This window comes from Corvus moneduloides, chromosome 13, assembly GCF_009650955.1.
Source record: "Corvus moneduloides isolate bCorMon1 chromosome 13, bCorMon1.pri, whole genome shotgun sequence".
Classification (NCBI taxonomy): domain Eukaryota; kingdom Metazoa; phylum Chordata; class Aves; order Passeriformes; family Corvidae; genus Corvus; species Corvus moneduloides.
Window position 1 is genome coordinate 1,420,522 of NC_045488.1, and position 23,954 is coordinate 1,444,475.

Consider the following 23,954-nt stretch of genomic DNA (forward strand, 5'->3'; position numbering starts at 1 on the left):
TGTTTAAAGTTGTATGTCAGGAGCAAATTCCAGTTTTAAATTACAGAAGAATTTATTTCAAGCAGATTTGGCCCAAATTCTGAACGATTTTCCTCTATCAAACAGTAATGTATTCCTTTCTGCTGGAAACTGTCAGCTGGAATTTTTTTTGAGCTTAGAATTGAATTTAACTGAGGCTATAACGCTGGATTGTATTGGAGCATATAGAAAATGAACAATATATAAAATGAAAATTGTTTATTAATACTTAAAAATTACTAATAAAGCTTTTAAAAATCTAGGATAAATATTTTCACTGGGACCATCTCAAGATCATGTTACTGCCTGAAAAATTTATTTGCAGCTATGTTAAAGACTTCCTGGGATTTTTAAAAAATTTTTTTTAGCGTGCCATTTACTACCTTCCAGTTCTCTGTCACTTGGCCAGATGTAAGGTTCTTCATTCTGAAAGCTTTTAGTTGAGAGTGAAATAAATTAGGCATTGGATACAAATGGAATTTGTCATGCCATCTTGCTATGAGTAGAAACTGAGATGAAATTTACTTTGAACTGTAAAGTCAGCTTAATTATTTTCTTTGTTTCATTTTTTTTAATTACTTTAGATACTTTCCTCACTGATAGGTGAGTCCTTTATCTGTATCATTAAGCCAACCTTTTTGGTTGTATTCACAAATATCTGTTATCTTAAGAACCATCAAAACCTACCTCTTCTCCCTTCTTTTAAAGCTTTCATAAAGGGCATTCCTAGGCAAATAGTCTTGTATGAATTTAAATTATTTTAATTATGCTTTCTTAGTACTATAAAAATAGCTTGGCAATAATATATCCTCTAAAATCAGTGGTAATTTTGATTTTAGAACATCCCAGATTTCATTAATAATCAGTTCACGCATGCAGACACACTCATACACCTTTTAATACTCTCTTGTGACTCTCAGATTGGGAAAACATGATGAAACGTGACTTTAAACTCTTTTGCATACAGCTTTTATTTGGCGTTCATTTTATTTTCTAGCAACATCCACATCCATGTGCTGTGAGCAGCCCATAATCACAGTGATGTATAAAACACAGTCAGGTTTGTGGTGTATCCATGCATGGAGCATTAATGGAGCAGCCACCTGATGGCCGTGGGCTTGCTGGGGTTTGAAAAGCCACGTGAGTTTTTACAGCACCCAGTAGTAAAACACTGCTTGAAATCAGAGCTCTGTTCTGTACAGTGGAGAGGTTGAAACTGTTCCTATCCACATGGCAAGTGTGGAAATGCTGCTTCCCCAGCTGCAGCTCTCAAGCACATGGGAGATTATGGGATGGGGAAATGGACCTGGCAGTGCAGATATTCATGCAAATAGACCACTGAGGAACAGCCGGAATAAAGTCAGGGAGAACGGGACTCAGATGAGCTGAGAGCTCGGATTAATTACAGCTCTGCTGTCCAAACGTGGACAAAACGAAATCCTGTAGAAACCAGAGGACCAGAAATGCTGTGTTCAAAACATATCAGAAAGAATGCACTTCAAACACAATGGGAAGTCACTCCGTTGCCTTGCTGACAAAGAGTAAAAAATGATACTGCTTTATTTTGTCCATAGAATAATTATGGTAATCATGTTTCTGAAGTTCCAGCCTACAAATTCAACAATATATAATACATTCAAGAAATCAGAGCAGCATGCATTTTTCGTGTGTTTGATTTCATAAAATTACTTCAAAATTTGAGTGATAATTTATTAATTTCAAGTCTGTGAAAAATTTTACTTGGAGGAGGCCTATAATTCTGAGGTGGGAAAATCAGAGAGTGAATTATCACTACAAAATTGGTTTTGTGTGTGAAATAAGCAAAGATATGTATCCTGTGTATAAAATAGTAATTTATTCCCTAGGAAAAAAACCCTCTGGGGATTTCTTTTCAGAGTTCTTATGCAAATAAGAGATGCTTGCCCACTGAAGTACCCCGATGTGTTTTATGATACAGAATGAGTAAAAAGGCTTTAAACATGGTTGGGTTTGTTTCTTGTTTTTGCTTCTCCCAACTGCTCTAACAATTTCCTATTTTAAAGGGTACAAAGAATGTAGAAGCAGAGGTTACATTAGATATTCCACAGATTCATACCACTGTGTCACTTCATGACTTAAAAAATAGAAGTTCTTGAAACATGGAATCCTTCAGTTTGGAAAAGACCATTGAGTCTTACCATTAAATCCTATTTCTATCTGTATGTATGTACAGGTGGTGCAGGATTGCACTTCACTAATGTAATTTTTGGTATAATGTAAATGTTATGGAGAAAGTTTTATAAGTAACCTACCTGCAATAAATTCTTCTGCTTTCAAGTTTGATTTTTTCCCCCCTTTAATTACTGCAGAAAATTATGTTGTTCTGAGAATTACCCTAAATATGCAGCTCCTCTTCTTTGTCACTATTCCCAGGATAATTCATTACCTTTGGGTGGGGCACATGATTATTTTTTGGGTTTCTGCAGTTTTTCTGTGCTACTGGATAGCTCTTTTGCTGCTGGACTTGTGCCTGAGATCAGTGGTCTGAAGGAATAGATATTAATTAATTAAAATTATATTTTCCAAGTAAAGACAATTTTTCTCTTTTTTCCCCGCCTTTTTTTCTTGCCTTCTATTATAGTTTAAATGGCTTGGAAGGAAAAGGTTAACATAAAGCCCACTGTACATTGGTTGGTTGTCTTTATCAAGGCACTTTATCCGGAAAATCCCTTTCTTTGTGTTACACAGTATGAAAACTCAAGCTTAATGAAAATGGAAAGTCTCTGTCAAGGAATGTTGTCATTAAGCCAGGAAGATCTTTTTCTTCTTGACCAAGCTAGTAACTCCTCATTAGGCTAGTAGAGATATCAACGTCCAGATTGTACAGATTTCAAGATGGGTCAATTCTGAACAGAAATGCTGGGTAGTTGTCACTTTTTCCTGCTAAGGATTAAGTATAAACCTCAGCCTGGTTTACAGTTAAAATAAAAACCTGTGTTGCAAAATACTTTGAAAAACATTTTCTAGAAATCTCCTTGTTACTGCACAACTCCTCTTTGTCACTGCAAAGCTCTGAGCATTTATCCAGTGAAATCTGCCTCTTGTGGCAATGTTTCTCAAGCTACAGAACCCTCTCCATCAGTGGGCATGAGGCAAGATGCTTGAGAGTGGGACACAGCCCCAGAGCTCTTACAGGAGAAGCAGCAAGAGTTGTTTGGATAATTAGGGAGGGACACTCTCTCCTGCTGTGGTGTGGGAACATGGGCAGCAACTCCAAATCTTGCTCTCTGAAGGAGGCTTGAGCAACTAAAACCAGGTCAAAAAAAGATTTGGCACATCTTAGGCAGCTTAGAGGGAATTTGACCTTCTTCACCAAACGGAGGTGAGGTGGGAAATTTCTACAGTCAATGAGGTGAGGAGGTGGGGCAGGCTGAGAGTTACCCCACCCACGTAATACTGGGGGCAGTGTTTCATGTTCATTCCCTCATTCTCACCTGGCCTTTGCTGAGGTGTTTACAGATCCCCTGCAGCAGGACACTGGGTTAAACATAGAACAGTTGTCTCAGTGGCCATTATTACCTTGTACTCTGAAAATTACTGCTATTGGTAAAATCTATGGGACACCGTAAATCTTTGGTATCTGTTCAGTAGGACAGCAAAACGTGGTAAAGAGAAATGTTTGAATGACTTCTTGTTCAAACATTTCTTTACAACTTATAGATGTCTGAAATATTTTAAATTGTTTCTTAGTCTTGAACTAATGTTATTCGTTCAGCTGTTTTGAAAACAAGTAATTGGAGCTTTTGCAGTAGTCAAAAGCTCCTTGGTCCATCTTTGGGTAGGTGGGGGGAAAAGGGACTCGTGTAGTCCTGGAACTAAATATACATCAGGTATGTTCTTTTGTTGACCCTCAAACCCCTGAACTGGCAGTGTTTGAAAGGCAAGACATCACTTTGTCTGAAATCTGTGGTTTTAAAAAGTAATCGGGAATTGTGGAGCATGGCATCACCTACAACCGGACTATTCTGCGCTTTCAGTCTTTCCAGCTGTGGCCTGAGGCTCTGCTGTACAGGCAGAACAAGTTGTCACCTGAAGCTGTAGTCATTTAGGGGCAGCAAAATGTTTAACTTTACATGTCTAACTGGGAATGATGAGTATTTCTTAGTGGCTGAGAAAACCCTGTAACTTTAGTGCTGATCCATTCTATCACCCTGATTCTTGTTCACGTTTCTTCTGGGTGTAAAAACCATCTCCAGCAGAGGCTGCCTTTCTATGGGGTGCATGGATAAGTCATTGTTCTTCTGGATGTTGTTCAGGCCTCTTCCTTTCATTGTCTGTACTCTGCACCGCCTCAGAAGAGTCACTAGGATTGCCTTCATCATTACCATGGCAATAAACTTCCCCACACAGCTCCGGGGGCCGAAGCCAAATGGTTGGAAATAGCGTGAAGGAACCTGCAGAGAACAACGTGAGGGATAAACTCAGAGACAGATTTTTCTCCATAAAAGTAGTGAAAATTGTGATGGAAATGGGTAGTAGATATATTCTGAAAAACCGGTGGAAATAATCTTTTAGGAGCAATTACTCATTTCACGCTGGAAATCCCACCCGAGTCAGGCCCAGCCACAGCCACTGACAGAAGCATGGACTGAGGCAGCAGGGATTGTTCAGTCAAGCAGTTGAATTCTGTTTATTTGTCTGTTTGTCCTGGGAACTACAGGGATTTTACCACAAGCAGTGAAATGGAGAGAAGCTTCTGCTCATCAAATGCGTTAAAGTCCATTTAAAAAGTTTTTCAGAAAAAGTTTATTATAAAGCTCATAAATACCTGAAATGCAGGCTGATGCCTTGTCTAAAGGTAATCACTAAGCTGTACACCTGCTCCATTTGTAATGATAAAGCTAATCTTTCTGAGAGCTAATTTGTCATAAAATTATATGTTAAAAATTTTGATACTTAATTGAGAGATAACACTTAAAAAATCATTGCATTCTGTCCTGTCAGCTGAAATACCAAGTGCAGGACTCCCAGAACTACTGAAGAATGAACAGCCAGTTTCTGCTACTTTTATTACCATTGAATAGATCAGTTAAAAAGAAAGTCTGGTTATAAATAAATTATTTTTCTTCATCTGCGTAACTTCCTTTTAAAAAGCAGGATATTAACTGTGTTCTGAGTTTCTATTTAACAAGAATAGGCAGAAAATGTTGCTTTATATCAAATCATTTGGAAAAAAGTGTCCCTTTTTTCTTATTTTCAGAGGAAGAGAAGTATTTTCTGTCTAATTTTTTTTTCAAATAAACTGAGCTGTTTTTGAAAAATGGTATGTAAATACAAGTGTTTATAACACAGAGCAAGTACAGCAGCTGGCAGTACAGCACAATGGCAAATGCACAGCCTGGGAAAATGGAAAAATGTTTAGATTCTAACAATGGCATCTTATCATAAATAATGCTGTGGATTGCTATTCTCTTAGAGAAATGGAGGAAAATTGTGCCTGCCAGAATAATTATGTGGCAAACAGAATGCATCAGGTCAGATAGAAAATGTGTGGTTAAATATTTGGTCAAGGGGAAATATTTTTAGTAGCAAAATGTACTCATAAATTAAGTGAGATATCCATTTTTGGTAGAAATGCTTGGAATGTAAATAACGGGTGGCAAAATGGAATCTGTTCACAGAGAATCGTAATTCTGATAATTGCTTGCTCTCTTCTTGAGTTTTCTCCTAAGACTTTTTTTTGAGCTGTTGTTTTTAATGCTGTGTGCAGAGTTTGCTCTGGGTGACCAAACAGCAGTTTAGAAATATTAACCAGATGGATGAATGCTCATTTTTGTGTGTGGCATACATGGTGTGCCCTTAGCTTTTTTCAGAAGAAGTAGGTAAACCTTAAAGGTGTTTTTCTGGCTTGAACACTCCTATCTCTGGGTTGTTGGTTTTTTTTCCTTAGCTGTTTCTTCAGGTGTTTTTCTGATGAGTCCATTGTTGGTGTAGCAATTAGGCTGTTTAATTCTTCAAAGCTGAAGTTGCTGCTGTGGATGTTTATGTGTGCAGCTGCTAACATATCAGTTCAGTTTTAATCTCTCCAGATTATTACTGCTGAGCAAATACAGTTTCACAAAACCAATTGTTTCCTCAGAATTCAGAAGGGCAGAGGTCTAAGTAAATGATCTGAAGGATGATTTGAGTAGTAGGGGATTACAAGCAGGAAAAGAAAGTTCACATATTGCTTTGGATTATAGTTCTTCTGGTAGTTAGAATGTAACTTCAATTGAAATTCAGAGCTGAACAGGAACTTAGTTACTCAACATCTCCAGTGTTAAGTTAGTTAGAACTTAAAGCTTTCATTGTGATCTATAAAATATTTTTATTTAGGAATAATAATTTTAAAAAATTAAAAATAACGTGGGTACTAGATCCTCATTCTATTGGAAGTTACTGCACTGCTTCACCTCTCCAGAGAACCCTCAGGCAGCCTCAGCTCGGTGTTGGCTGCTCTTGTGACTCTACCCCCTAAAGCCTCTTTTTTTTTGTCCAGTGTCAGGGGATATAATGGCAACCATGTGTATCTGACAAATTTAATCAGAGATTTTTCATCAAAATTATTATGTCTGGGAAAACTGTTTTCTATATTATAATTATTTTTTTATTTAAAAGGCAGCTTGACAGGAAAATATCTGCCCAGCTCTAATAATAATAATAACAGTAATAAGCAGGTTGTATAGCTAACTAGGCACTTAGACAAAGGGAAAACAGTCCTATGGTCACAGAGTTCTTGAGCAAAGTCAGAGGAAAAGACATTAGCAACAAATAATATCCAAATTTCCATAAGAAATAAGATGGAAAACTTACATTTTTCTCAAAATTTTCAAGAGAAAACTCGTTTGGCTTTGGGAAGAATTCGAGCTTATGCATGCGGCCGATATTGAGGATAATATTTGTGCCCTTTTTCACGGGGTAGCCGTCAATGACATCGTCCTGCAGCGCTTTCCTCATGATCAGGTCCACGACTGGCTGGTATCTCATGCTCTCATAAATAAAATTCTCCACGACCTTTAAGTGTGGCATGTCATCACTTTGAATGTCTCTGTCCCCTTGTGGAGTAAAGCAGATGGTGAAGACATTAGTTGATTAGGAATTTAATAGCTTCGTTATACAAATATCAGAACATTTTGGGAAGATGTTCAGGTTCTGAAGTTATAGGAAGGATCCAAGAGCTTCTAAGGAATTTTATGTAGCCTATCTTACTGAGGAAATCTGGTATGTTGTTCATCAGCATAAACCCTAGTTTGTTAATTAACAGTCTTCCCACCTTTTTCTTAATACACCGAGTCTGTTCTTGTCAGCAAAAGGCACAACAAATAAATCTTCCAAGAGCTGACAGCAAACGGAATCTGGGGACGGGCTGCAGGGAGGAGATAACTCTGCAGGGACCTCAAATTTTCCCCATGAGGTTGGGTTTGGCTTTGTGTCCCTCCCGGCCCTGCTGGGGTCTGACTCTTCCAGCTGGGATGAGGAGCTTCCAGCAGCAGTGCCAGTGCTGTGCTGTGCTGCCAGTGGGAGCCTCTCTGCTGCTTTCAAGCCCCAGAGAGTTCAGGGGCTGCAGGCTCCCTGCTGCTGTGGCAGGTTTGCCAGGCAAAAGGCAGTTTGCCACCCTGGCTGGGCATTTCCTTAAGGAAAAGACAACGTTCTACTGCCTTGGAGGGTAAGGCTTCAGAAAGAAATAGGGAAAATGAACAAGTGAGTACTTTCATGAGGACAGTAAAATAAGGATTGTTAAAAGTACCTTACATAAAGAGTGAAAGACTTGTGATACATTTTCCAGTGTTTAACAGACCAGAAGTAAATCTTAAATAAGAGTGGATGAAATTAGATTCTATATTGGTTCAGTGTCAGGCTTTGGATGAAGTCTAGAGAAGGGGAAGAATACAAATTTGGAACATCTTGATTGTGCTTTGAATAGTTAGTAATTAGTACTTAGAGGAGGCCAATTTGAGATCAAAATGGATGACAGTAGAACATAATTTTAATTTTGTCTAGTCTTTCCCCCCCTACAGTCATAGTGAAACTTAGAGAAGTTCTCTATTTTGTCACAGAGAAATGTTGGTGATTAGAAGTATTTGAAACAAGTGCCCCCTTTTGCTATTTCAAGGTAAATGGAAAATAATTTCAATGAAACTTGAGGTGAATGCTGATTTGCACTGTGGTTGCCGAGGAGAGAATATACCACATTCTTTCTAATAGATTATCAATTCTGATGATTCCTGTTTTAGTTTGCAAATTGCCCATCTTTTTTTTTTTTTTAAATTTGCTCTTGAATATGATTTTTACATATAATAATAGTTCATATGTTTTACAGCAAACATTTTCTGGAGAAATTGCTTAAAATTTTCAGGTTTGCATAAATGAAATTAGATCTCTGCTGAAGCAACATCATATTCCCACATTGCTGACTTTGCAGCTCCTGCTTACCCACAACTGTTTCAATTTCTCTCATCATGTCCTCTTCCACTGTGGGGTGCTCTGCAATCAGGATTAGCATAAAGAAGAGAGTCACAGACAGGGTGTCGGGAGCTGCAATCATCATCTCCAGCACACACTGGTTCACGTTCTCAGCAGTCAGATCCCCCCTGTTCTGAAAATGAAAAATTGGAAATTTTGGAGAAAATATTGGCTGCTGACCTCTGATGCCAACGAAATGGACTGCACCAGTTCTTGACAGTCTATCTTAGGCTAAATAGCATTTATTTTTTGTCTTTCAGAGAAGAATAGAAAGCTCATGTTCTGGTGGGTGTGTATTGTCTTACAGAGAAGCAGGAATGTGTGCTCTTAGCTCGGATTCTTGTTAGCTTCCTGCACTTCCTCACGGAGTTTTTGAGCTGTCAGATATTCCACAGGATAGGATTTATATAGCATTTGAAACCTTTGCAAACAAAAGGCAGTGTGTTAAATGAAATACAGAGATTAGGGAAAGACTGAAGGACACTCAGGGATAGATGCAAGAATTTTAGGGATGTTGTTTAAGCCATGAAATAAATATGAAAAGCACCTGACCCTGAAATATGAGTATTCCTATTTGAGCCACTACCAGGGACTCCACAGCACCAACATCAGCATCCCTTTATGATGACATGACTTACAGAGGCATGTGAAGTTTAAATTGCAAAGCCTGTGTTCAGCAGAATGTCAGAAAAAGCAGAATTAGCCATATTTTGAGTAAATTCCCTATACCTGTGCAAAAATCAGCTGGGTTGCAAAATCCATGTGTTCGTCCAGCTTTTCAACGGTGGAAAGCTTCTGTCGTTTCTGTTCTATTAAGGTTTCCATTGCTCCTTTAAGATCCTTGCTGAAAAAGATGAAATCCAACATATTGATAAAAATCTGCACTTGGGTATGGCTAGAAGTACAAGTTACACCAAGAAAAGCATCTAAGAATGGCAGAAATTAAGTATTCCTAAGAATGGTTGTATGGTTCTCTGCAAAAGTCGTAATATTAAGGCAAGGTATATTTTCTTATTATTCTTAACTAATTGCTAGTCAGTCTGGGATGAAATCTTGTTCTCTTTTTATAGAATAGACTGAAGAGGAAAAAAAGGTGTCTATATACACTATTAAAGAATAGAGTTTTAAAAGATTTGTTACCATTTCCAAAAAATTTGGTTTTTTCCTTGTATTTTATTAATGAGTAAAATGAATTTAGAGAATATAAGGGATGATTTTTAGAAAAATGTAGACAAGTGTTAGAAAAATTGTTTCTTGAGGTAGAGCTGATCTAAATTTTTCATATTTAAATAATAATACTGTGTTAACAGTTTGTGTTTCAGTGGTGGAAACAGCAACTTTCAAATGTTGTTATAAATTTTGGGGGGATTTTCAGTTAATTACAGATTTGAAGGCAATTCTTTTAAAAAGGTATTTTGAAAAGCTTTTGAATTAAATCTTCAGGTTTTTCAAATGCGGGTTTTTTTACTGTTGAGATTGATAATTTGACTGTGTTTGTAGGGTAAATGCATTTAAAACTTCAATCCCCATAAAGATCTCAGTATTTATAAATATTTTATGTATTAGAAATAGCAAGTGGTCTTTTTTTGCAAGTTTTATCAGAAGAATATTAGATGCCTTCATATCCTGTGGTCGTTCTTTGCATTGCTTTAAGTCCATAATTTTTTCTTTTTCTCTTTGCAGTAAAAATTTATTATTAAGTCCTTTTTTATGGGGCTGCTTTTGAAATATCAATATTTGCCTGCAGGGGCTTTCTGGTAATAACTGGGCCAGAGTAGTTTATTAGCATCACAGGATAAAGCAGTAATCAGTGCCATAATAAAACTACAAAGCAAATGAACCAGCAATCTCAGTTTGGTTTCACATTTGAGTGTGCACAAACTGCTACTTTGGTGAATAAATTGGGGGTGCACAGACAAAGCCTTAAAGTGGCCCAGGAATTCAGCTACTTGTACCACCAGAGACAAATCTGGTCCTGTCCTGGCCCTGTGGACAGGGGACTTCAGCAGCCACCTTTGCAAGGGTCACAGCTCAGTTTGAAAAGGAGAAGGGAAGCATCAAGGGAAAGGCTCCTCCTCAGAAAGGAAGAATCCCACGCAAACGCTTTGGAGAGCGGTTGGTACTCACACCGCGTCTTCGTACTTCTTGCACAGCCAAGAGATCTTAAAAAATATGTCAGGCTTTAATAACAGTGCTTGCCAGGCATCAAAGTAGTTTTGAATCTTAAGCACAATGGCATTTTCTGAAAAGAAAAAAAAAAGTCAATAGTCAAGTGACAAAAATCCTTCAGAAAAAGGTCGTGTTCCCTACTCGGCTAAGTTAGTGGGAATCTGATGAGCAACTGGTAGGTAGCATTTGTAGCACACTGTAAAAAGGGTCTCCATCTCTGTAGAAACTCCTGGTAACTTGCTACAAGGGCACAGAGGTGTGTCAGCCAGAGCCAAAGGGTCTGCCACAGGAGAGCAGAACACTTGCAGAACACTGAAATGGGGCAGTTTAGACACCCTGATAATATTATTTCTGTCATAGGGTTTGAGGCTGAAGAAATTGAAGAAGACATAAATTTTTAAGTTAATTTTTTGGAGCAATCATCTAGTTTGGTAGAAAGATTTCAGATTCTTGCATGAATATAATATAATATCAGAATTGTACCAAATTGGTGCATAAAAATCTCTTTAAAAGGTACAATTCATTAAGGTGGGTGACAAGCTAAAGTATACTCTTGGTCATATAAAACTCTTTTTCATAACTAACATGATAATAAATAGATTTTAATTCATTATATGGCGACACAAGAGTCTGTTCTTGCTCTGGTTTTTGAGACAAAACCGCTGAGTGGCATCAATGAATTTTCCTTGGATATGTGCTTCAGACCCATCCCAAGGCAGAAAACAGAAGGTGTCAGTACCATCCAGAGGGACCCCAAGGAAGAGCTTGTTGGATGTGTCGAGCATGATCCGCCTCATGAGGTTGAGCACGTTGATGTTCCCCAGCTCCGTCCTCACTTCCTGGAGCGTGTCCAGGTGGGCGATGGTGGACTCCACACAGATGGCGATCATCCGCACCAGCCCGGGGCCCGACAGGGCTGCAACATTTGTGCAAAAGGAACGAGAGCTCCGTTAGTTTGGTACCTCCTGTAACGCTGCAGCTGGTGATAACAGTGCCATAAAAGGGCAAACGTGACTGTGTCAGTACCTGGGATAAAACCATCCTGGAGCTGAACTGGTTTATCATCCTTTGAAAGGAAAGTATAGGGGTTCAGACAAACCCAGCAGCATTTCAGAGAAGATTTGGGGGTGTGTGTGTCACAGTGGTGCAGGGTGTCAGTGCACACGGAGTTACCTTTGGTGAAAAAGGGCCGGATTTCCTTCCAGTGTGCTGGGTTGTTGTTAAATATGATCCCATTCTCATACATGCCAATGCACTGCAGTCCCAGCTTGCTCCCAAACCGAGACACGTAATGCCAGTGCTTCATTACGTGGAACACACTTGAGGATCTGGGAAAGGAAGGAGGAAAAAGCCCCAAATAAAAAACTGTTTCAAGGACTGAATACAGCATTTGTATTCTGACATTCTGCAGTTGCTCCCAAGTGCTGACTTGCATTCTTTATTTAGCAGGAAGTACAATGCTTAGCATGAAATGTTGTTCCTTTTACATAATTAAAAATCTTGATGATCAATGCCTTCAGAATTTATATTAGAGCAATAGTTTCTTCTGTTCAGATTTAAACTATTTTTCATTTAAAATGCAAATGGTTAACAAAGGATTTTGAACTGATTAGTGTGTATACATGGAAATGTGTAGATATATATGATATACTCTGTCAGTGACTGATGTCAGACATTTCAGAGGATGAGGTAAAATATTTGATGTGTGTTTAATTAGTTTTATTTTTGTATAGTCAATAGTATTTATACTTTTGTAGCTCTTTGGTCATTCCCAGACACATACTGAAAGCATAAATACACGTCCATCACTTAAATATGCATCATCATGATATGATAGTATGAGTGGGATAAATAATAAACATTCTTAAATAGACAAGTGAGGGAAATCCATGCTATGCATAATTCTTTTTACACTCAGTAAGGTTGATTTCCAGGTGCTGGCAGGCAGCATTCTTGCTTTAAGATATCATTTCCTTTAGAGGGAGCCAGCATTTCAGAAATGTGGATGTGATAAAAACCTGATCAAACAGAATTCAACCAAAAGAGAGAAAATCAGAACAAAGATGGAAATGAAGCACTATGCTTCTTTCTTTACCATGTACTATAGTCTGTGGGCCAAACCTCAGGCTTGTTACATGGGTTTAATTCATTTTTCAGTCAGGCAATATAAATGTGATTTTTGCTATTGACTGCAAATATTCTGGGTTTTATAGTTTTCTGGTTTTTATAGTTTAGCTTTTACCTGAGGTAAAGTTAACAATGAAGTTTTTTTCCCATGTCAGGGCACACCATCTGTATTTCCCTGAAAGTGAAAAGATGGTGTTGAATTCTGACAGCTGTCCCCAGAAAGGAAAAGGTGCAGCAGGCTCATTTTAATTCCTCCCATCCCACGTGTCTCTATGCAGGAGACACAGCATAGTGCTTTAAGGAAGGGTTTTGTCAAGGGACCTTGCATAAGCAGGTTTTCCTATGAAATGATTTAATGAAGCCCTCCAAAAGACTTCAGCTGTTGTAACCAAGACTGCAAGTCCCACTCTCTGCACAGTAGCACCACAGTATTAGATTTGATGCTAAAAGTTCAGATGACATTGGCGAAAAAAGGATGACACTGGTTTTCTTATACAGAAGCCAGGTTGTGCTTAGTTTTGCTGTGAATTTAGGATCCACTGAAAATTTTATTCTACATTCTTGCTTCCAAAAAAAGTTAAATACTTATATTCTGTGTACAGTCAATGATTTAAAGCAAAAAATGCCTGAAGAAGAGCAATGTACTGAGTATAAATCTGGCATCGTTTAGCAGCAGTCCTGGTTTGTTTCTGATGAATTGGTAGCTCAGGGAAAGACAGGAATAAGAGTTTGTAACATTTTCAAAGCATTCATGGCATTATCAGAACATTTGACTGCATTAGTTGATATTTGCAGCACCTGTGTAGAGTAGGAATGTAAACAGTTTTCCTGTCATGATTACCTCTTTCTACAGAGGTTAAAATAGAGATGAAGCTGCCTTGCACCACATGGCAAACTCTGTGGTAACTCTCTTTGCTGTGCTGCCTCTCAGAAGCTTTTACTTAATGAAAGTATGAATTGATTGACATTGTTACTAAAAAGGTTCTGATTCTTTATCAATTACATGTGGCAAATATGTTACTACTCTATTTTCTTTTCTTTTTCATGGCATGACTTATAATAATCTAGTGTAAGAAGAAAGCAATCATCCACTGGAGCTAATGAAATGATAGACTGAAGTTTAGCATTATGTTTAATACTGTGTATAATTGAAGCCTATGAATAATCCCATTAATTGGAGTGGAGTTACTCATAATACTATAATGCTGTATTTACTTAATTAAATTGCTGAATTGGAGCCATAACCTTCAAGCATTCACTTCTGCTTTAAGCAGAAATTTAAGAACATAGAAAGTGAAAATTTGACTTAATCCCACATTGCAGTCAGTCTAGATCCCTGAACTGAATGTAATCCTAATATGAAATGGAATAGTAAAATAGATGGTAAATTATTTTTAGGATTGAGCCACAGTACTTTCCTTTCCACAAAAAAATATTGAGAGAATTCACTAAAACTTCAATAGCAGAGTCCTTAAACAAACACAAGATTAGAAAAAGGTCTGTGAATAGCAGAAAGTAAAAGGTTTTGTTAGGAAAATTTTTGAAAATGGTAACTTCGATTCTACTTTAGAAAAAAGTAGCAAAGAGGTTGTAAAGATATGATAAGGCTTTTCAAGTTATTAAGCATAGAAAATAAGGATTTACTTGCTAATTATAAATGTTTCTTCACCGCTGATCCAAACTCTCACAAATTCTCCATATGTCTTATTGTAGTAGTTGCAGGCCTTCCCTACTCCCATCCAGAGGAATCTCCCATGTGAAATGAGGGGACCGATTCCCATACAGTATCCTGGCCCTAAGAAACAGGGTAAGAGAGGTTTGGTCTCAGCAGTGCTCACGGACAAGAAAACACCTTGGAGCATCTCCCTTTTGCAAGGAGCTTTTTACCACGACAGTCACAGTCTGAGCTGGGCAGTTCACACAAACAATCCTGCTCTGAAACTGTCTCAGAAGCTGCAGCTGTGTTGGTGAGGTCTCAGTAGCTGAGGAAGCCTGGAGTGCTCTCAGTGGTACCTACACCAAACGATGCCCATTGCTGCTCTGTGCAGCTCCCAGCTGCTGCTCACACGTGGAGGGACAGCAGCTATGTCCTAGAGAGAGGAAATGATCTTTTGGGCAAGGGTCTTTTCTCAGAATTTCAGGAGTCACTGTACTGGTTTAGGGTTACTCCTCTCCAGCTCCTGTGAGAGATGCGTGCACTGCTCTCCTTCATGCAGCAGGGCATTGCATCTGGTGGAAAAGGAGTTGAGTCAGTAACATCTAAACAAGCCCCCAAAACATGACAGAAGGGGAAGGGAATTCGATGTCTTTCTGTTCTGGAGAGTCTTCAGTGCTAAAGATGGAGAAAAAAATTGATAATCTACTAAGATCTGAATAGCTTCTTAGACAGTTGTTTAGAGTAAAGGCAATTTAGAAAGACTTAAACTCTAAAACGTGTGAAAGTAGTTCATAATGCACATGAAAATGTGAACATCTAGAGTTTGCAAAGTAGTATTATGTCTTTCTAGCACACACATAATAAAGATGAAAACTAAATGTCATACGGCCAACCCACGATTGTTATGGAAGTTCTGAAGTTAGAATAAGCCTGATTTCCTTTATCAGGAATTTTTAAAAATCCATATTATTTAAGCTGATTCATGATGAATTTTGTTGTCATACAATAATTATTCAGCATTACTTTCTCACTTAAATTTGAGAAACAAACAAAAATTACTCTGAAAACTTTTATGTGGCACTATAGTGAAAGTTAATTTACCTGGTATTGATGAAGCTTCTTCATGATTCCATATTAGAAAAAGAAAGCACATGAGGATGAGTATGGGCACTGTGGCCACTGGCATCGTGTCCGGTACCAGGCTGGTGATGTTGTAGTGCATCAGATTCAGAGTTTCCAGGACCATCTTTTCCAGGAGATTCTGCTTTGCTTCAGAGACAGAGAGAGAGAGAGAAAGGGGGAGAGAGGCAGAGGCCGTTAAAGCTCAGATGTGTTCAGCTTTGCTCAGTACCTCTCACCCCCTTCGTAGTTCCTACAAATGAGCAAACCAGCTCAGGATGTAGCTTTATAACGAGGGTGACTCCTGGAGTGCTTGCCAGGACAGGCTTCATCACAAGTCAAAAGAGACATGAAGCAAACACTCTTTTTGCTTGGGAATAACAGAGGTTTTCTGACCTTGATGTTGAGGCATAGTTTTGGATATTTTGGCTGACAGGCCTTTTATCTCTGATATTGACTTGGCTGGCCAACACTGAGGTTTACTCCTTGCAAATCCCTAATCAAAACACAAGAAATTAAACTTGCAGTATGTGTGGAAGCATTGAATAAGTTCACTTGCCAGCTTTTTTCTCTCTTACTTAGCTGTGCCCTTCCTGCATGCCTGTAGTTCCAGAGTTCCTGAACTTCCAGAATAACTATGGTTGTTTTCAATGATACAGATAAAGGACCCCAGTTTTTGTTTGAAACATGGCTCTTTTTTACTGCCAAGCTTTGAGTGTAACATAAAGTACTATAATGTATCGCATTCCTTTATGGGTCTGCTGCTAAGTACTTAGAAAAATGTAACATATGCCATAACAAACAGGATCATAGATTGTCTGTTGCCATATTTTCACTCAGGCTGTAACCGGCACTCAGCGCAGGAAGGAAACCCCAAAGACACTCAACAGGTTTCTTAAAGGGAATAGAAGGATTCATTCCAAGTTTTTTTGCATGTTTTTCAATTAAGTCATAAAATATAAGAAGTTGTTGTACCTGAGAAGGAATATGAGTGAGAATTCATTTAACCACAGAAAGCTACTGCTTGAACCTGCACAGTATTTTCTTAATAAAACACCTGAATTCTGCTCTGGCAATAACTAAGAATAGATTTGCTTTGTTTCTTCCTGCAACAATATTTCAAAGCTGAAGGATATATTTACTTAGCAGTAAGCTTTTTGATACAGTTTGCTTTCAGCAAGTGCTTCTTGTTTGTCTTGTGCTTCGGTCTCATTGCAGAAATAATGAGAGCTTGCTTCGTAGTGACCCTCAGTGCTAAAATTATGTTAGACCGAGCCAAGAATGGGGCAGATGCTTTCTAGATTGTGAGAATCCTGGTGTTTGTGGTCAAAGGAGGAGATGTATGGAGTGTAGGAAGGGAATAAGGGCAAAGGGAGTAAGCAGTGGTTTAAAACCTTGCAGGTGCATGCAATGCTCTCTTTTGGATGTTTTCTGTGCCAGGCCTCTGGGGTTTTTGTGACCCAAAATGACCAATCTGCTGGGTGACCTTTTAGAAACATGCCTGCTCCTGCAATAGAGAGCAGCCCACCTCTTCTGAGAGTCCAGGGACACGTCACATCCTGGACACATCCAGCTGGTGTCTTGTCTTGCATGTAGTGAAAAAAAGTTTAGGAACCACAAGAATTGTTATCATGTAATGGTATTTATTGGTTTACATTTCCTTGAGTGCTGTTCACTGCCACAACCAAAGCATCCCTGTGTATATGTAAATATTTTATCAGCTTCAGTCCCTTTTACTAATGTGAGTTTAGGGCATTAGAGAGGGAAAGAGCCACACTTGGTGTATAGTTCCACTTTTTTGTTGCTTTCTCTCTTGATCTGCATAAGCTTCATCTTTGTACCCCATTGCCACAGATAGGCTCTGATGTGCATTGTTTTTTCTGGGTATTTTTTATCTCCAAGACATTCTGGTCTGTATGCAGTAGTTTCACTGCCTCATATTCCCCTTGAATAGAAGCGTGGAGCTGGTTATGCATCTGGGTGCTGTGAAATGAACCAATTTTGTACCTCCCAACATGTATCTATGAATATTATATCTGCAGGGCGAGCCCTGGCAGAGTTCAAGGTGCTGATATGTTTGCACAGTGTACTTTGCAAGTATGAGTCTCCCCCTTTTATTTTCTAAAAATCAACCCCGAGTTTTGATCTTGTTCAGCTCTCAAATACTCACAGCTAAAGCTTATCTTTGTTTGACAGAGGAATGGAGGCAGGTTTCTGTTTTTTCAAAATATACAGATAGCAATAGACTGGGTTTTAGATTCTTGATTGCCCCAGCTTTTATAATTTTATAATCTCTAGTAAGAGAAAATTTTTCTTTTTTTGTCATATGTCCAACACCTCAGTGTGCACCTTACTGTTAAATCTATAATTTTGATATCCTGGATCGTGCTATCAGGTAGATAAAAGTATTAAAGGCAAAGCATTAAGTTTGAGTCATTTTTATACTCTAGAACTGATCTAAAACAGTCTCATTTTTAGTCAAAGTGGCTTCTTAAACAGTTGACATTTCATGTATCGAGAAGTTCTTTGCTTTATTTCAGTGAGGATGATCAAAGCAGACTTGCAGGGCTTGCATTTTGAGCCACTTTTTTTTCATTGCAAAAGCCAGCTGGGCCATGAAAAATTCACCTCAGAAATATTTCAGCTGAACTGCTTATCCTACTTTTACCCACTGCATTTTTTTAAGCACTGCCCACAAGTGAAGTCGCTCCTCACAGAAACTCAGGCAGCCCCGTTTGGACGGCGAGCAGCCGCTGAACGGACTGAGAAAGGTAGAGGTGGAAGCAGGTTAGAGTGCCCACTGTGCGTGAAGGAAGGGGTCACTGGTCCTGCTCGTTTGTCATGTCTGCTGTAAGCAGTTTTCCTTTCCTTGCAGCTGCTTGAGGGGTGCCTCAGATCAGAGGGGTTTGTGGGTTCTGATTGTTACTTACGTGGAGGAGGAAGGATGGGGCAAAAAAAGCTTTTAAAATCCCACTATCTAGTGGGGGAAAAGAGACTTTACTATAAGAAAGTGCTTTTGTGACAGAATAGATGGATGTGCCCAGGCTGTCTGACCTGACAGCAATTATGGATCTCAACACCTGGGGAAGGAGCTGCCAGCAGAGGGCCCCTTAGATTACTGATTTTTGAGTCTTGGCTACAAAGCTCTAGAAGAAAATTCTAGGTGCTGTTAACATTTTCTTGCCAAAGGTAATATGAGGGATGATGACAAGGTCCACAGTAACGAGACAAGCCCATGTATCTAAAGGACGGCTGTATCGACATCTCTTATTCCAGTTAGAGCTTTGTACTTACTGACTCTGTCAGTAAAAGAGCAAATACATAAAATCATATTATAGAATTGGAGCTGAAAATCTCTCTTAATTTTGAGAAGGAGGAGCTCATAAAGCTGCCTGAAAACTCTTGAAGAGCCATTCTTGTGTCCTGGAGTTGTTTCCTTTGGATTGGTTCATCTGTCAGGGGAGAAGAAAATCTGCTACTTATTATAAATTCCCAAGCATTAGTGACCAGTACTACCAGCATCTGAAGCAGCTTATCTAGGTTTAAACAGTTTGGAAAAATAAATAGGCTTATTTTACACATAAACCATTTTGTTCTACAGATCTGCTCCCATTGTACCACAGTGTTTGCCAACGTTGATACAGACTGAGGGAACACAGTACCTCTGGAAAATAAAATAGTAGGTCTTAATTGATTTGAAGTGGATAATTAGCACCAGGTGTCCAGCATATGTCACATCCTTGACAGAGAGATTATCTTGTTTTCTTGAAAGGCTGTGGGGTTTAAAGCTGAGGACACATCAGAAGACTTCTAAACTTGAGAGTGTTTATCATTCCTTGTAAGGGGAGAGGTAAATTACTCTGTAAGCTTCAGATGACACATTTATTTAGTGCCACCCTGGTTTCTGTGGTCTCTTCTAATGCTGTAATTCTCTCAGCATGCAATGGGGATGTCACTGAGAGTTTTCCATCACAATTTGGTGGTGATCTCATGTTGCACCCCTCTTGTGACCTTTTTTGCCTTTAATTCACAGTACTTTTTTCTTAATTACTTTTCACTTGTTTTATTACTTAATTATTTCTATCACTTATTTTTCGCTGTGTTTTAGTGATCTGATCCTTTGCATCTGTCAGACATCTCTCATTATAGATGGGTTTGCAATCCCAATGTGCAGTTAGGTGATTTCATTACTCTGCTTCTGAAGCACTCAGCCTTTTTTAGGACTAGTTTATACTTCTTACTCAATCCTCTGCATCTCAAAAGGAAGATAAATATGGTAAAATGTGAAAATGAGGGAATAAACCCCTTTTCCAGTCATTTCTAGAGTTTGAGTCAGTGGGCTGGAATTTGTGTAGCTGAAGAGGTCTATCACATCTAATTACTATGGAAATGTATTCTAGCAGTGTTGAATGATTATTATAGCCTTGTAGAATAATCCTGTACCACTTGATTACTATGAAATCTAATCTAAATAGCACTTACAACTTCATCTGTTTTTTAGGTTAGAGGAGGAGGAGGAAGAGAGAAGGAAGAGATGACAGCTTTCAACAGAAGCTTGAAAGTGGGAATTTAGTAATGATCATCCTGGCAATCTAAAGGGGCTCTTGACAAGTAAATGAGGAGGTAGGAGCCTCCCGTTGTGTCAGAGGGCAAGTGAAACAGAAATGCAGAACATAGCCACCATTCTGTGTGTTGAAAAAATGTCTGTACCATGGGATAAGAAAGATTGTTACATTTGATGCATCTGCTATTATTTGGAATTCTGCTTTTCAATTTTGGTGAGTTTTCTTATGACAGGGTTGCCTTGTTTCGCAGCTGAATGGGATCTATCCCTAGAGCCTGCTTCTCTGAGATTTTAAGTTCTGTCAGCTGCCTTTGACAGCACTTGTAAGATGCTGCTGCAGCATTGCAGTGCTGGTGGTGGCCACAGCTCCAGCGTCCACTGAACTCGACTTCTTGTCACCCCTTCTACTCAAAGTGTACCGTGAGTTCCAAGGTGCAGAGAAGTTTGGAGCTGCAAACTTCCAGTTACTGTTGTAAATGTTGACATTCCTGCTGTCTGGGGTCGGTTTGGTCAATCAGTTTTGTTAGCACCACCCAGTACTGGCATGTGACTGGGAATTACCAGTGCGGACTGAACCCATGGCCAGGGAAGGAAATACATTAAAAATATATTCTATAAATGTAGGACTGCATTTGAATGTTACTATTTGTTTGGATTACTGTAGTAAGAGCAGTGCCTCTTTTTTGTGCCTTTGTATGGTGGCTGGTGTGTGGTTTGGAAAAATAACTTGCCAGTTTTAGGACGTTTCACAAAAGGTCTTGTTGCCTGTGAACCACCACGACGTCCATGAGAGGTACCATCCACACAGGACAGTACAAGGGTTTCATGTGAAACAAACCATCTCCTGAAGCAGAAGAGGTGTGTCAGTGCTTGTAAGCCATCAGAAAGAGCTGTGGGGTTGTACAAACTTCTGCAGTGGTGTCAGGACTGGAATTTACTGCCTGTCTGCCTCAAAGTTTCATTAGAACACCATGAGCTCTAATTAACTCAAAACTAACCAGAAAATGAGTCATGGGTAGACAACTGGAATCTCTCTAAAGTGCTTTTTATCAGACTCCTTTTGGTGACTATGGCAAAGCAGCCGTGTATGAGGAGGGTTTTCTGTAGGTAGCTGCTATTGGTTTCTATTACTACTGGGTAGGTGTTTTGTTTCTAATTTTTCAGATAAAAAGCTGCTCTCTCTACCATAGTTGTGTTTCTGCTGTTGTACTTTTACTGCTAGCAAATACCTTGATCAATTTAAGCAACAAGTTACTTGACACAGAGAGGACAACTATCTAAGAAACACGAATTAAATTTTTGGCTTTTTTTTCTCTGGCTATAAACATCAAGTATTTTATCAAAGTATGTAAATTAATCCTGAAGTAAAGTTTATCTTGGTGGTTGAAAAAATGAGACTAAGAACGCATGACAATTCTCAAACCATTCTTTTTGCAAATGACTTTATTAATCAGATATAATAACTAACTGATATAGAGCAGCTAGAAGAAAGACAGCACTTTTCCACAGTAAGCACCAACTGAGAGAGATCTAGCTATGGTAGAATAAAAAATTCTCTGGGTCAGTTCCAGACTTGTTATACCCAATTTTTATTCTCACTTTTTTAGCCTCACTCACAATCAGTTTTTCCCTGCTGTGTCAGTGATGCTTGGAAATGTCAGTTTGTCCAAAATTCACAGACTTCCCAACTAATTCTACATTGCTGTGCAGCAACAGCTGGCAGTGTCTGTCCCATGCCATGTATTCTACCTTAACTGTGTCATGGTACACATGAACAAAAATCCACTTGAGAGTCTAAAGAACTATATCAGATACCACAGAAACACTGAACAGGTTTAGTTATTTAATCTGGGGAGCCTGTAGCTATAAAAACTGAGATTATTTAATATTTTTGGATGTAATGTAAAGAGCTTGAAAGGTTGGACAAAGTGAATACACTTTCTTAGGATAGCTATCCTGCAAGAACGTTATGCCATTTTTTTTAAAAAGAAACTTTGTAGAACACTTGCAAAATATATAGCATATTACTGTTGTTTTAATACCAGGAATTTGGCCAAAGACCTGCATATTTTCTACTAAAAAAGATTTCTGTGTTTAGATAGTGACAGCATATAATTTACACAAAGATAATTACAGTAGCAGATCAAAGCAGCTCCGGAAGACATGCTTCCCACTCAAAACAAAAATAAATCCCATTTATGTAATGTCCTACCCATGCTGTTTGAAGAAAATTGCTAGAATATGAATTGAAAATTTACCTGTGTGTTCTTGTTACTTCTGGATTTTTGCCGGTGGAGAGTGCTATCCTGGCTCCTGATGTGCTCCTCTTAAAGGTCTGGATAGGTTTTCTGGTGATCACTCTCTGTAGCATCTTTTATGCAGGTGCTTCTTGTTGCTAAGAGATCAGTTGCTTAGAGATGGAAGTTTGTTTATTGTAATAGATCAGGGGCTGTTGCTTTGAAAAGAAAATTTTGTAATTTTACCTCTCCAGCTCAGTGTATCTGCTGCAAAACAGCCAGTGACAGAGATACACATGCCTAGTGCTGATTAGAATTGTGACTGGAGAGTAAAACAGAGAAGTAAACCAAGTTTATAATTTGTGTTTGGTGGCTCTGAACAAGGAAAGAGGAGATACAACTAGCGGAAATTATGTTAACTCTTCGCCAAGTGTATCTAAAGGTATTTTCAATTTCCAACAACAAGGAAGTCCAAAGGTTTTATTCTTAGATAAAAACGTATAAAGTTGTCAGTAACATTCTGCAGGATACAATCCTTCACTGGCACTGGAGAGGACTAACTGGCTATCCTCTGTACTTTTGCTGTATACAGAAAGCTGCTTGCTTCATGGTCCCTGTTGGTCTGATAGCTTGTCAGAATGGCTACACAAATGAAAGGCTGGTTTCTCTGCTTTGTGATGCTTCTCCCTTTTTGCCGTAGTTTTGGGTGACTCAAACTTAACTTCCAATTGTTTTGAAGAATTGCATTATGTGATTACAGGAAATGTTAAAGTGATGTCCAAAGATCTACAGGAAAAGTTGTTGATGCTTTTAAAAGAGGAGACTGTTGTTAAAAGAGGAGACTAACACAGAGGCATGAATAAGGTACTCGTGCCTGTTACTGGTTCGAAGCAAGAGAAGTCCAAATTGTCTCAATGTCTGCTATGGGCAGTCCTTAGCTGGCTCAGCTGCCTCTTCTGTAGGTTACCCCTAGGAGTCCGAACAGCCTGCTTTGGGAAATAGGTCAAAATCATCTTCTTTTGCTTAGTACTCTCAAGTTTAGAAAATTCAGTGACTCAATTCTCTTTTCAGCAAGGCTGTGTTCTATCCTGTGGCAGTAAGACACTGTGCATCCTTGTCTTTCACTGTCAGGCCACAAACGTAAAAGATTCTCATAAAATGTTTTCATTCTTCTTTTTCTGAATTCACTCAAGGCTTTAGCATTAGCATTCCCTTAGTAAGAGAACTCATCTAATGGGGAAAAGGGTCTTACACTTAAAGGACTGTGATCTCACTTGAAACAGAAGGTATTTTAGTGTTATGCACAATAGTTCCAGTGATAGAATATTTTTAACTCAGGGAAGGATGAAAGAGACCTAGAATTTTGTTGACTGTAAAATCTCTTTTGAGAAGCCTTTCTTTAAGTAAATAAATAATGCAGACAGTTTGGGGAGAATAAGGACTGAATTCATGCACAAATTCTTGTGGCATTACTGCAACCCCGTGGAAGAGACTCCAGCTTACACAACCAGAAGCCAACATAATTTCAATCTGAGAGCTGAACTCTTGTTCTTTTTCCATGTGGACACACTCTTCCATTTCT

The 23,954-nt window shown here is 38.7% G+C and overlaps 1 protein-coding gene across 1 annotated transcript; it reads right to left on the minus strand.

Moving 5' to 3' along the window:
* Positions 1-971: 971 nt before the first annotated feature.
* On the minus strand, positions 972-22,690 carry LOC116450649 (aromatase). Its single transcript, XM_032123341.1, has 10 exons — positions 22,394-22,690; positions 15,554-15,721; positions 14,440-14,590; positions 11,842-11,996; positions 11,408-11,584; positions 10,627-10,741; positions 9,229-9,343; positions 8,470-8,632; positions 6,850-7,091; positions 972-4,451 (listed from the first exon to the last, which is right to left on the minus strand). Exons 2-10 carry the CDS (start codon positions 15,696-15,698, stop codon positions 4,185-4,187), a joined length of 1,530 nt encoding a protein of 509 aa, XP_031979232.1. The 5' UTR covers positions 15,699-15,721; positions 22,394-22,690; the 3' UTR covers positions 972-4,184.
* Positions 22,691-23,954: the final 1,264 nt, after the last annotated feature.

What these genes read in the sequence shown, in the direction of transcription:
- LOC116450649 (XM_032123341.1), bottom strand. Translation starts at nt 15,698, where the DNA reads ATGGTCCTGGAAACTCTGAATCTGATGCACTACAACATCACCAGCCTG. An exon ending in CCTTGGGGTCCCTCTGGATG is followed by an intron (nt 10,742 to 11,407) that starts GTACTGACACCT and finishes TTTTCTTTTCAG; the next exon opens with AAAATGCCATTGTGCTTAAG. An exon ending in CCCAGCTGATTTTTGCACAG is followed by an intron (nt 8,633 to 9,228) that starts GTATAGGGAATT and finishes TTTCATTTTCAG; the next exon opens with AACAGGGGGGATCTGACTGC.